General features: G+C 37.7%; 1 protein-coding gene across 4 annotated transcripts in view; it reads left to right on the top strand.

Annotated features, from left to right (window-relative positions):
- The window catches only part of PDS5B (PDS5 cohesin associated factor B), a 115,290-nt gene extending 109,602 nt beyond the window's left edge, over positions 1 to 5,688 (top strand). For 2 of the 4 annotated variants that reach the window (XM_055802043.1, XM_055802042.1), the window contains exons 32-35: positions 255 to 697; positions 789 to 890; positions 3,889 to 4,030; positions 4,798 to 5,688. In XM_055802043.1, coding sequence (XP_055658018.1) covers positions 255 to 697; positions 789 to 890; positions 3,889 to 4,030; positions 4,798 to 4,833 — 723 coding nt within the window. In that variant the 3' untranslated portion in view covers positions 4,834 to 5,688. The remainder of the gene's footprint in view (positions 1 to 254; positions 698 to 788; positions 891 to 3,888; positions 4,031 to 4,797) is intronic. The other 2 variants (XM_055802045.1, XM_055802044.1) reach the window with 1 other exon arrangement.
- The last annotated feature ends 6,895 nt before the right edge of the window (positions 5,689 to 12,583 follow it).

Genomic DNA, 12,583 nt, shown 5'->3' with positions numbered 1-12,583 from the left:
ACACACTTCAGTGTTTTAACTGCTCACCTTTGAAACAATCTTTCTCTTTTGTCTGGCATTTTATATGTATGTATGTGTATTATACTTTTGCAAAGGTTTTCTAAATGGTTATGGTAGACAATCTTAGTAAACAACTTTTGTAACTTGAAGGCTCTTTGTCTTGTTGGGGGAAGTTTCTGTATCTTTTGCATATGTGAAAGTTTATAATGGCAGCTTAATTTTTTTAATTTAAACATGCAATCTTACCTTTTCAGTCAGAGATGGAGAAGCCTAGAGGAAGGAAGAAAGCAGCTATTACAGATTCAGAAGAGAAACTAAGCATAGACGACCTGAATAAACTGGGTCAAGAGCAGAAACTTAGAGGTAGTCAACGGGGAAGGAAGAGACCTGCAGTTGTTTCAGAACCTGATGAAACACAATGGCAAGAGGAAAAAAGGCTAAAAGAAGATGTAATAGAAAGTGAGGATGAACAGAACAGTCCACCAAAGAAAGGAAGAAGAGGACGCCCTCCCAAAGCAAACAATGGGGGAACACCAAAGGAAGAACCAGTAGCAAAGTCATCAAAAAGGAGCAAAAAAAAACAACCACCAGCAGCTGCAGCAGAGGAGGAGGAGGAGGAGGAAGAAAGGCAAACTGAAAACATTGAACAAAAACCAAAAGGCAGGCAAAATAGGACGCAGAAAAGAACACAGCAGAGGTAAGTCCGTCTTCTTGTAAGCTGCATCTTTTTTATCCTTGGACGTTAGTTATAATTTGATACTTTGCAATTTGGGTCTTCCTCAAAACAGAGCAGAACCATCTGAAACTAGTACAGTTGAATCAGCACAGTCTACGCCACAGAAAAGACGAGGAAGGCCATCAAAAACACCACCATCACAGCAAAAAAAAGTGTAAGTGGTGAATATTTTCTAAATTTGTGTTTAGTGAAAATTAAAAATATGCCTCTGTGCCCCCAAACAATCATTTACTGAAAATATTTCAGAATATTTTAATTGACAGTTAAGAAGATAAATTGCCATTGTTATTTCTAAAATGTCTTCCCTAGCTGCTTCTCCTAGACCATCTCAAATCAGAGCAAGATGCTACGAGTATCTTTAATGCGCTCAGGTAGCATATATACAGCTTTTGCTCTTCTAGGAGAAAAGACTATCAAGCACATGAGGGCCTTGAAGACAAGGCTTTGTTAGGACTTTAAGGGACGAAAAATGCTCCCATTTGTTTTGGATGGGGAGGAAGAATCAAATTGTTACTGTGGTGAAACAGTATTGTGGAGAAATGAGTTTATTCTGATTCTCCTTAGATGAATATTCACTTACTTTCTAATTTGTGGCCTTCTTATTATCCACTTCAATCATTTCCAAATGAATAAAATGTGCTACAATCTATGAAGGATAGTAGCTCTGGAAAGTTCTGAGGTGTATTAAGCTCCAAAATAAAGGTAAATTCTGTGGCTATCTTGGTTTTCTTGTGCCTACTGTAGGAAGCTACAGGTATCTCTACCTTTTCTGTACGCGTATATGGACTATATGTAAAGCAGAGGTGTACAAGTGGACAGGACTTATCCGTCCACTGGTACCAAACTGCAGCTCATGGGACAGATGTGCAAGATACTTTTCCAGAACCTGGTGATACATTACTTAGCGCGCTACTTACACACATCTTCAGTCTGACATACTGTATTATGCTGTTGTTGTTCTAGCTTCTGGGCTTGATTAGCGTCATGTTGATCTTCCTCTGGCAGTTCAGTGTACTGGTTTGCCTGTCTCTGGAGATCTTCCATGCCAGAGATCTTTGCTTAAACAGTTGTGTACCCTCAGTTCAGTTGTAGCTTCACACAGCATTTCATGTTCTGGCATTTTGCACACACAATATCCCGACCTTTCCAGTGTTCTGTTTCCCTGGCTCGGGTCAGACCTCTCCTGCTCCTTTACACTGTAACCAGCAGTAGAGGTCCCAGTGCTGTCTGGGTTACTACAGAAATCACTGCTAAATGTGTAGGAACAAGAGTTGGAAGCTGCTACTGCCACGCAGAGAAGACATGCCAGCAAGTTATGTTGGGTGTTGTGCTATGTGCCATTTGCCAAAGGTGTGCTTCAGCGAATACTTAAGTAGCTTCTGATTCACTTCTCAGTGAACTCAGTGTGGTTTTTTGACCCCATTTTAAACAGAAGGTAAACGGTATCAGTACACGTGGTCAGTAACAGCCACATAGCTCTTGTTCATGTGTACGTATATTGTTCCTGGCCTGAGGAGCCCAAGTAAGTTGTTTCAGTGTTCAGAGTTGTTGGGTCTGTTCTAGTTTTCATCCAAAAAACTATTGTGTGTATTTTTTATTTTTTTGTGATCAGATCACCCAAATTTTAACTATCCTTTTTCCAATTCTGCAAGAAGGTGAGACGACAGTAATTCCTCATCCTCAAAGTGCATTGTAGGCAGACCTTTCTCTGCGTTCTACGTACATATCTACCACAGTTTGAACTGAAGGGAGCTGATAGACTGAGCAGAACTGTGTACCACAAGACAGAATATATTTAATTCAAATGCTTAAAGCTTTCTGGGCTCCTTGGGGATGGATTTGACGTAAGAATTTAGGATTTTACCTATGAGGTGATAGTGGATAATGTATTTCTGATGGCTAATTGGGTTACCAGTTAGCACATGTGAACCGGCTTATTTTTGTAATATGTGAAAAAGATGAACTTAGCTGGTGAATAATTCTTCCGTTTCCTTTTCAATTCTGTTGCTTTTATCAGTCTTGGAAGGCTTGAGTTGGGCTAATTTGTATTGTTTCTCAAAGGTTGTCATGTTGCTTGGATGGTGCTGAAACGCTGTACTAATTACTATTTGCAATTCAGAGATTTTATTTTGTATAGATATAGATTTTGTATAGATTTTAATGTGTTCTCAGGACTGAAAATTCACACCACATGCATGCTTTGTTGCTGTTAGATGGCAGTTGTTTAGGACCTGTATGCCCCCGCTGGGAATTGAAGTGTGTGTTTGTCTGCCTGGAATGGAGTTTCTGGTTTGATTTTATCCACAAAGTCACTTAGCTCGGGCACACCAAGGCTGCACCCACAGTAAGCAGGATGATTCAGTGATCCGACCCTGAACTGTGCTAATGACCCAAACCAAAATGGTAGTGTGGGTGCAGCTGTGCAGTTCTGGGTACATATTTAGTTGGCTTTTTTTTAAGGCATGGCAGGGGACTAGTTGTCATTTTAAGCAAATGGGTGCTTTTTGCTTCTGGTTCAGCTCCCATGACTAAGACAGTATAAGATATTGTGGGCTGGTCTGATTAAGGTATTGCTATCCTAACTTTCCCTAGCTCTTAGCATGAGCTAGCTTGGAAGATTTGCATTATTATAGGGTTAATTTCGTAAGTAGCAACGTGGGTTCTTCCAGGTCTGTAAAAACATAAGTGCAGTTACTCACATTTTGTTGTGTATAAACTCCTAGTAGAGTGCATCTGTTCATGGAATTGAATAGAAGGTGGAAAAAAAAACCCCAAACCCTAGTATTTGTCTCTGGCTGTTTGGCTTTTCCTGTTCACCGATTACTGTTGTGTCATCTTTCTTTGGCCTGTATTCTGGCATCAAAGAGAGAAATCTCTCTTGTCTATAGAGGCAAAAATTGTTCAACTCTGTATTTCTAGCCCTTTGTTCTGGAAGAATTTGGTTTTCAAACGCTGTTGTCCACCCTCCTAGTTTCCACTTCTTTCATTCCATGTATGGCTGAACTAGATAGGTATGTAAGACAGAAGTATTATATAACATGAATTTTTTAAAGCTGCTGTTCTTGTAAAGTAGAGTGTTTGCTCTCCTGCAGTTTATAAATGTGCAGACCCACATACTGTGAAACTGATCTTTATTTTTCTTCCGATCGTAGCCGTGCGGGACGTTCCAAACAAGCAGCCAGTAAAGAGAATGAATCTAGTGAAGAGATGGACGTATTTCAGAGCAGTTCACCTGTCAGTGATGACATTCCCCAGGAAGAAGTAATGGAGGAAGAGGAAGTTTCCACAATCAATGTAAGAGAAATGCCTGAGATATTCTTTGTGAGTCTTTGTTGTGTCCTTTGTGTATTGATGTTCAGAGAATGATTTCTGTTCTTAGAACTTAGCCTTCCTCCTTTAAAATGAATGAGGTGGTTGTCAACTGCTGCTGCTGTATAGTGACGCTGCACCGTAGTTTCCCAGAGATGCTGCATTTCTTAGAAGATGTCAGGTTTTGAGTTTTTGTCGAGCATCTTAAATGTTTTGTTCTGTATAGCTTTTGTTAGCTGTCTGCCTGGGAATTATTTCCCAGGTAGCTCATGCCCACTGTTCTCAGCTAGATTATAATAGTGAATAATACTCCTTTGTACAAAACAAACACACAATATGAATAGTACTGAAAATGAGTACAGGATCTTGGAGCAGAATCCTAAACCAATTCTTTTACCAGCATATGCAAATACGTTAAAATAAGTTTCTTTTTTATATTTATTTCATACAAATACATCAGTAACGTGAGTAGTAATACTAAAACCATAACTGAATGCCTTCACGTTTTTGGACATACATGATGATTGGAGCATCTGCATGTATGAAAACTCTGGAAAAGGAAACTAGATTATTTTTGAATACTTAAAGGATGCAGCAAATGAGGTGATGTCCTCGTCATTAACTGAAACTCGTACCTGTGGTTGAGTGATGAATGACGCTGTATGCAGTTACTCAGACATTATTGTGAGACTAAGGACTTTTTCCATTATAAAATATATTTATTCTTGGATTTTTCAAACTTCTCCAAACAGGTCCGTCGCAGAACTTCCAAAAGGGAAAGGCGATGAGTGAGCATGTAGTTATCAGCCTTCCCGGTGAAAGCTTTGAAGAATGCGTTTAATGTAGAGCTTGAGACTGAATGAAGCTGTTAGTGCGCAAATGGGGTTGCTGAAAAAAAGACAAAACTTATTTTACTTTTACTGCCCCTGCATTTGCAGTCCCTAGGTCACGAGCTTTAGCCACACACATGTTGATATCATTAACTGTGGATTTTTGTGAAGTGTAATGTGCGCTGGCTTTGTAGACATACGAACTAAAGAAGAAAACTGTAAATAGTTCTTTTTTTAATGTTTCTGACTTCTGAAGTGCTTGTATAGCTTTTATCTGCGGCTTTAAACTGACAGTACCCCACTGTTTATTGGATCTATTGATTTAAAAAAGAACAGTTTGTTGAAAATTGATCTCAAGCAATATCTGTCAGTGTTCATATTTGTACTCTTGTTGACATTTAACTGTGAAAAAAAAATCAGTTGAACAAATAGTGCCACTTTCTTAAGCCGCTATTTGTTGAGAAGAAGAATAAAATAAAAAAAAGTCTTTCCTTCCTTCACGAATTTAACCTAGTGTTTACCTTTAGGCACCTACCTATCATCAGAGGTGCTAAACTACTTTCTTTTACAGTTGAACGATGTTGGATAGAGTAATACAAGAGATGCAAATTGTGAAAGAAGTTGTTTGTTTTACACCTCAGTATTGATGCCAGACTTCTCTGGACTTCTAGTGGCATTGAAAATTCAAAAAGGATTTAAAATATTTTAATTCTAAAAGTGTGTTATTAAATAATGTACTGAATACCCTACCCATTTTATCTTCCCCTATCAGTTTTTATTAATCTACTGTATCAATAAAATTCTGTAACTGAGTTTTTAATAGTCTAGTATGTTAATGTGTATAGATATTTCCTTCTGAACATGATGTTCACAAAGAGCAAATTATTACTACATTATAATATGAAATCTGATATATAAACATTAGTGAAAATACAGTTCTTATTACAATGTAAAGTTAATCACAAAGAAAAATTTTATTGATGCAGTGTGTCTTTATAAACCTGTTCTTGAGAGCCAAGTGTTTTGTATTTTATAGTGAAGTTGCATGTTTATGAAAAATGTGCTGAAAATGGGATGTAATGTTTTTTTGGAAACTCGTATCTAGCAGTAGTATATGGTAGGTTGCCTCATGAGAGAACCTTTTATTGAGAGTTTATTGTAACTTTTTGTTTAATTTTTGGGTTTTGAGCCAAATTTTTTTGGTATGAAGAGCTAAGTTTTTCTTGAATAACCAGCTGCCGATTATTGCAGTCAAGGTATTCAAGATTTGAATGAAGCTCCATTTTTATTTTGTGCTACTATAGAGAGTTTGGGTTTTGGTTGGGTTTTTTTAGGTATAATCTGCAAAAAAATAGAAACGAAATACTTAAAGCAGTATCCTGTATGCAGTTTTACAGTTTACAAACTGTTTTTGAACCAAAATATATAGGTTACTACACTATGCTTAGCCAAGCACAGATTATAATTTCAGGTGCTGTTCTCCCTCTGGTTCCCGTGCAGTTGACAACATGAAAAAATCAGTTTCAAATTTAAGAAAATTTTATCTCGCTGAATAATGGAGCATTTTCATAGAATCTATCAATAAATAAATTATAATTGCAAGGCGGCCTGTAAAGGTTACAGGAAAGGGTAATAATAAAACACGGATTTTCCAGTTTCCAAACTAGAAGATCACAAGTAAAGAAGCCTTTAGAATTTTTTATGATTTTTTTTTTTTTTAACCAATGGAGAAAGGTATTATAAACAATTAGATTATTCTGCCTCTGCTTAACTTTCCCTCCCCTCCAGTATTCAGCTTTTCAAAATTTATACCTATGGATAAGGGGGAAGTGCTGCCTAAAAAGGCAGTTATGATTGATTTGGATTGACTTTTAAATAGTTGGCACAACAGAACTTGCTTACTTATGCTTCAGCAGTGCAAATGCAAGTTGTTGGGTTTTTTTTAATGGTATAAAATGATTGAAAGTGAGCTTTATATTTTCCTTTTTGACAAAATTGCACTGAAAACATTTATGGAAGATGTACCTTTAAGTCCATTTTATACAAAAATATGAAAAATTGATGCTGAAACTGCTGCAGACTCTTAAGGCTTTATGTGCATAAACATGATTAGGTTAAACATCAAATATTGATGCACATTACTGATCATAATGTTTAATGTAAATTTAAACACAGTTTTGCAATTTAAATGTTGATTTCTTGGGTTATAATGTGTAATTCATTATTTCTTGAGAAATAGGCACAGCAAATATTTCATTCTTATATTCAAACCTCTTCTAAGTTCATTCTCATCTCATATAAAGAAAATGAATATTTTATGTACTAACATTTTGAGATCTGCGTACAGTAGCTACAGTAGAGTATAATTATGTATGAAAGATAAATTGCTAACATTCAGTTAGCATGCTCTTCTGCAATGATAATGTCAAGTTTATAAAAATGTACTGTATTACATTAAAAGATCAAATTGAACTCACTGTAACAAGTTCCGGTATGAAATTTGTGTAAGATTACCGAAGTATCTTGCTGTACTTTGCAGCAAATTAAGCTTATTTGTGTTACGCTTTCTTGCTGCAGTGCAACAGGAAACTTTCAGTGATCTGTAGTTGATATGCAGAATGCAAACAGTGATTGTAATCTTGCTACTAGTGTTTAAGAGTAATTCACTCTGATTCCAGAAGCATGGGGGTTTTTTTACTTGTCATCAACTGAGATAATTAATATTTAGGGCTAGCTAATCCACTAATAGGAAGAAAACATGAAATTGCTTGAAAGTTCTAGTGTGAGTACACCTCCTCCACCTAGGATACTCCAGAACCCTGTATTAACTATACTTGACTCTGCCAATGGACTTTATTTTCTAGCAAAACTGAACCCTTTTTCAGAGTATTTTGACATTTGCTGTTTTGACATTTCAGTCTATTTGAACAAAAACATTGGAGTTTACAAAAGACCCTCATTAATATTAAAGACATTTCCATTGAAAATATGCTCAATTTGTGAGCAACTTGCAAAAAAACCTTAAGACAACCACCACCATTAAACTTCACGTAGAGCTGGATGTGCAGTTTTCTTGCTGTTGTTTGTGTGCATAGGTTTTGACAGATTATCAAAGTCTGCTTTTGTGAACGCACACAGTAGGTTTTGGATCCTGCAAGTTTACAGCACTGTGGCTCTGTGGGCTCGTTCCTAAATGCATTAATCCTATGGAAATACAAATGCAAAACAAAATATAATGAAATTTTTGAATATTCTAACACTTGTGCACACAGGGCGTGTGATGAAAAGAGCATATATACGTCTTAAAACTGTATACCCCAGGCATACAAATTCCTGAGTTTTTGGATGGAAGTATTTTCAAAACTTGTCTGTGTTTAAATATATACATATATATACACACACACCTATGTATGTATTGTAGAGATTGATATATCTCTGTGTCATCAAGGTAGGCACAGTACTTATTTTATGAATAATTTTTTAAAGAAACACATTCAGGTGTACCACCATGTTTGCCCAAGGCAGCGTGTCTACAAACACATGATTAAGGTGAGTTCTAGATGGCCATCCTGCTAGTCTGATGGCTCGGTGAATGACCAAAATGATAAAATCACCTGACCAAGACCTGGTGTCCAGGCATCCATCAGGAGTAGAAGAACCTGAATGCATTCTTGTTTCCCGTTATGCTCCCAAATTGCTATTCCATTCTTTGCATCTTTGTTGGGTGTCGCCTTTAGAAATTTAGGTGCACTTTCCTTACGCTGACAGAAGTGGGTTATATTCCGTGGACGGAAGCAGACTTCCCACTGTGTCAGTAAGTTTGTCCAGTATACTTAAGACACCTGCTTCATTACGCACAATACAGCTTCTTGTATTTTGTTGCTAGTGGAAAAGGAAGAAGCTGCATGTTGGCAACTGGGGTAGGAATACAGAAAAAAAACCCCTAACCAATTTGCTTTAAAGCACTTCGGATTCTGCTGTCTAAAAGATCTGCCCCCTGCATAGAGTTCACCAAGTGCCATTATATTTATATAGGCAGCATAAACATAGTATCATACAGTGTGTATATGCAGTAACAAAAAGGTTTCACGTTCGCATTTTTTTCAGTGCTTTGCTACAGTCAGGATGTGATTTTTTTATTTTTTTTTTTAGTAGCACTTTCTATAACGAAAATGTGTATTATATATTCTGAGATAGCAGCATTGTGTTGTATCTATGAGAGAAGGACAGCGGTCTCTCAAATACAGATTCCTACCCCTGCAAATCAGTATTTCAGTAATCATGTGATAAGTTGGATTTGGTGTTAACAGTTTTTTTGGTGGGTAGATAACAAGATGTTTTATTTGGCTAGCTGTGTTTCCAATGCTTGTGTCCTACCTTGTGTATGTAGATACAAAGGAACGCAGTATTTTGAAAATCAAAGCAATATTATTGAATATACTGCCTCCTTACTTGGAAGTAATTTTATTATTTAAAAAAGGCAAAAAAGCAGTTCACAAATTTGTTACATGGTTCTGAACAGATCTAGAGAGCTGAAGGTTTTATATATTAGGTTCTGTAAGACTGTCAGTACCTTTTGCATTTTATTTATTTTCTGTAGATAGAAGACAATTGCTCCAGTTACGACATGGAGTATAAGAGATCACGTGAACTTGGTAACAATCTAAGCAGTAGTGACTTCTGTTGGTCTTCCATTGTGATAGAATGTGTTAGAATGAAACATACTTGCCCTAAAAAACTTTTTCTTTCATACATCGAGAAGACATGCTGATAACATAAACCAGCTTTCTTCTAAAGTCATGGCACCTTGAAATAGTCTGGGTTGGAACAGCTGGCTCTTTGGTAGATACATTTTAAGCTTACAGGTTTCTGTGTTCTTTGTAGTATGTTTCTATTCAGCAAAATTAAATTCTTGTAAGCTAGCCGTTTCAAAGAACGGAAGACTTTTTAATCCATGTTTAATAAAATAATAAGGTGTTTATTTTAAGCAGCCAAGGTTGGGGTTTTTTTTACAGCCATATCTGTAGACGGACTAACGTGTTATGTGAACCTGATGTATACCACCACTGCTCTGGAGCCTTTGACCATACTGAAAGGCAGTAGAAACTGCCTTTTTGCTTTCCTCAAAAGGTATTTACTGTTGTCCTTCCCCTAACCATTTCAAAAGATAAAAGCTGGAGGAGGAAGGGAGAGGAAATGATGGGTTTATTTACCTTCTGTTTGTCTTCTGCTATATTCCCTATGGTTTAGGTGATGGAAAAACAATGGTGTGTGGAGGTGTGCTGGGTGAGAAGTGGGATATTAGAAATGAGTTATTAATCTGAAAGGTGCTAGGGAGATGAATAAAGTGTAGGAACGTAGAAAGCATGAGACCAGTGACAGCAGATGAAAGCCTAGGTGAGGGAAGCTAAGTTAGTGATGATGGTATTATCACTGTTAATACCTATTTGAGAGGAGAACTGAGGATATGTTGCTTGCTTTCATTTGGAGGAAGAGGTTGGAGTGTTGAAATATATGTAAGAACACGCATAGACTTGAGCCTAGTGCCCAGAGTGTTTGTGGAAAGAGGGTGATAGCTGCTGCCGAGGGCAAGTATCGTTAGTAAGGACTGGGGAATTGTTAGGCGAAAGAGGATGCTGACCTCCATAGGCAGGAGGATAAGGTTAAGGCAGAATCCATTTAAATGCAACGCTAAAAATGAGGCACAAGAGGCCAAGATGGAAGCCGTCTGGAAACACAAGCTCTCAAACAACAGTCTTCACAGGTGCACACTGCAGATAGCAATATATAACCGTCAGTAAGGATGTCACCTACAGTGCCTCTCATTAAATCTCTCAGTGTGACCTCTTCTCTTAGCAGCTTTTTGTGAAACCCCTGCCTGATGATGCAGTCTTTCCTACTAATTTTAATGTAGCTTCTTGGCAGCCTGCGATGGTTCTCCCCTTCCCTCATATATATATGTGTGTGTATATATATAATGTCCTCTCTTATGGGACAGTGTGTGTCTTATGCCCAGTCATTGCTGCTTTTCATTGCCTTCAGTAGGCCCCAACCAGCCAGGTTTCCGAATCCTTCTCATTTGCCACGTCAGCTCTTCTCTGAGAGAGGGGTCGGTCACTGGAACAGACTCCCCAGGTAAGTGGTCACAGCGCCAAGCCTGTCAGAATTCGGGGAGCATCTGGACAATGCTTTTAATCATATATGGTTTAGTTTTAGGTAGTCCTGCAAGGAGCAGGGAGTTGGAGTTGGACTTGATGATCCTTACAGGTCTCTTCCCACCTGAGATACTCTGTGATTCTAAATGCAGCCGTCGCGCTGCTAGTTTCACAGCCATCAAGTCATGAAACAAAAGCAGTCATCGAACTACTACCCAGCTGCAGTGCATAGTGGAAAAGGTGTGTACAGGTCCTGTAGTTGAACTAGCAAACTAGTAGTTGAACTGCTGCTACGTTTGGGTATCTCGGTTTCCCAGTATCTAGTGAACCGGGCTCCTTCCAAGGTTATAACATTCTCCAAAATTGTGAAGCTGTCTTCAGTATCTGGCCTGCATTATCCAGTGAAATGGCCAGTGAGGACTCCCCTGAGGCGTAAGCAGCCACTGTGCTCCCAGATACAAAACAGTGTAAACCGAAAGGAGGAATAATTTGGAGCAGTTTGGGCAGAAGTTCACTTCACTTCTTGCTGTGTGTATTAAGGAAGAAGCAAGTCATTGGTAAGAAGTGGTCTTTGATAAGAACATGAAAGAAAATGAAGATTATTGCATTAGGGAAGATCTAATCAGCTTTTAGTGATCATGTATTTGGGTACAAATGTGTGACAGTGGGTTATGGGACGTAACACTAATTCTGCATGGGATAGTGTTTTAACTTCTGCAAAGATCTAAAAATGAATTTTGTTCTTCCTAAACCGCTGTGCTGCTTGTATTATTTTTTTTATAACTGGTATCTAATATCAGATCAGCATCCATTGCGTGGTTTCCATTGTTTCACTTACCCAAAATAAAGAAGTGAGAGATGGCCTCAACGCAGAATTAGTGTCACTCAGTGCTATCCTATGTGGTTTAGATAAAATATTTGATGTATCAAAGTAACACTTTAAATCCATTCTTAATTCCTTCATTTGTTCAAAACTTGTGACTCAACCTTCTTAGTTTCTGTGCTGCTATTTGGTTTTGAATTTGGAACATCATTGTAGTGTTTTTTATTGTTTTCTGTTTATGCAAATTGGGCTAAAAGAGCCAATTATAAACTCCCTAAAAAGGAAGGTATTAATAGTATAGAACATGTAGTGTGGTGCTGCCCCATATCAGAGCCTTCACCTTAGAAAGCTCTTACATGTTGTTTAGCCTCAAATACATACTTTTCGTGTGAACCAGTTGTTTCTCTTGGAGCCTGTGGAGTTGCAAACCAGCCTTCAACAGTCAGGGCTTTCCTTCTGTTTGATACACATACCCTTATGATATACATATGTTGTTTATATATACGAATACTTGGCATAAATGAACAAAATGAAGGTTGAAATACTGTTTATATAGTATACATAGAACTGCATCCTTTTGTCTCTGCATGTGTGCACATTTACCAGAAGAACTTGATGCTTAAGGTTGGAGAATGTTTTTGTAGACTTCAGGGAGCTATACTACTCTGTTCTCCCTCCTGTGCTGTTTAAGTTTGTATGGACAGTTTGCCTAATGCCATGTTTGTTTCTT

Source organism: Falco peregrinus, chromosome 4 (genome assembly GCF_023634155.1).
Source record: "Falco peregrinus isolate bFalPer1 chromosome 4, bFalPer1.pri, whole genome shotgun sequence".
In the NCBI taxonomy this organism is placed as follows: Eukaryota; Metazoa; Chordata; class Aves; order Falconiformes; family Falconidae; genus Falco; species Falco peregrinus.
The sequence above is the reverse complement of the archived record's forward strand: the minus strand, read 5'-3'. Positions and strand labels throughout refer to the sequence as shown.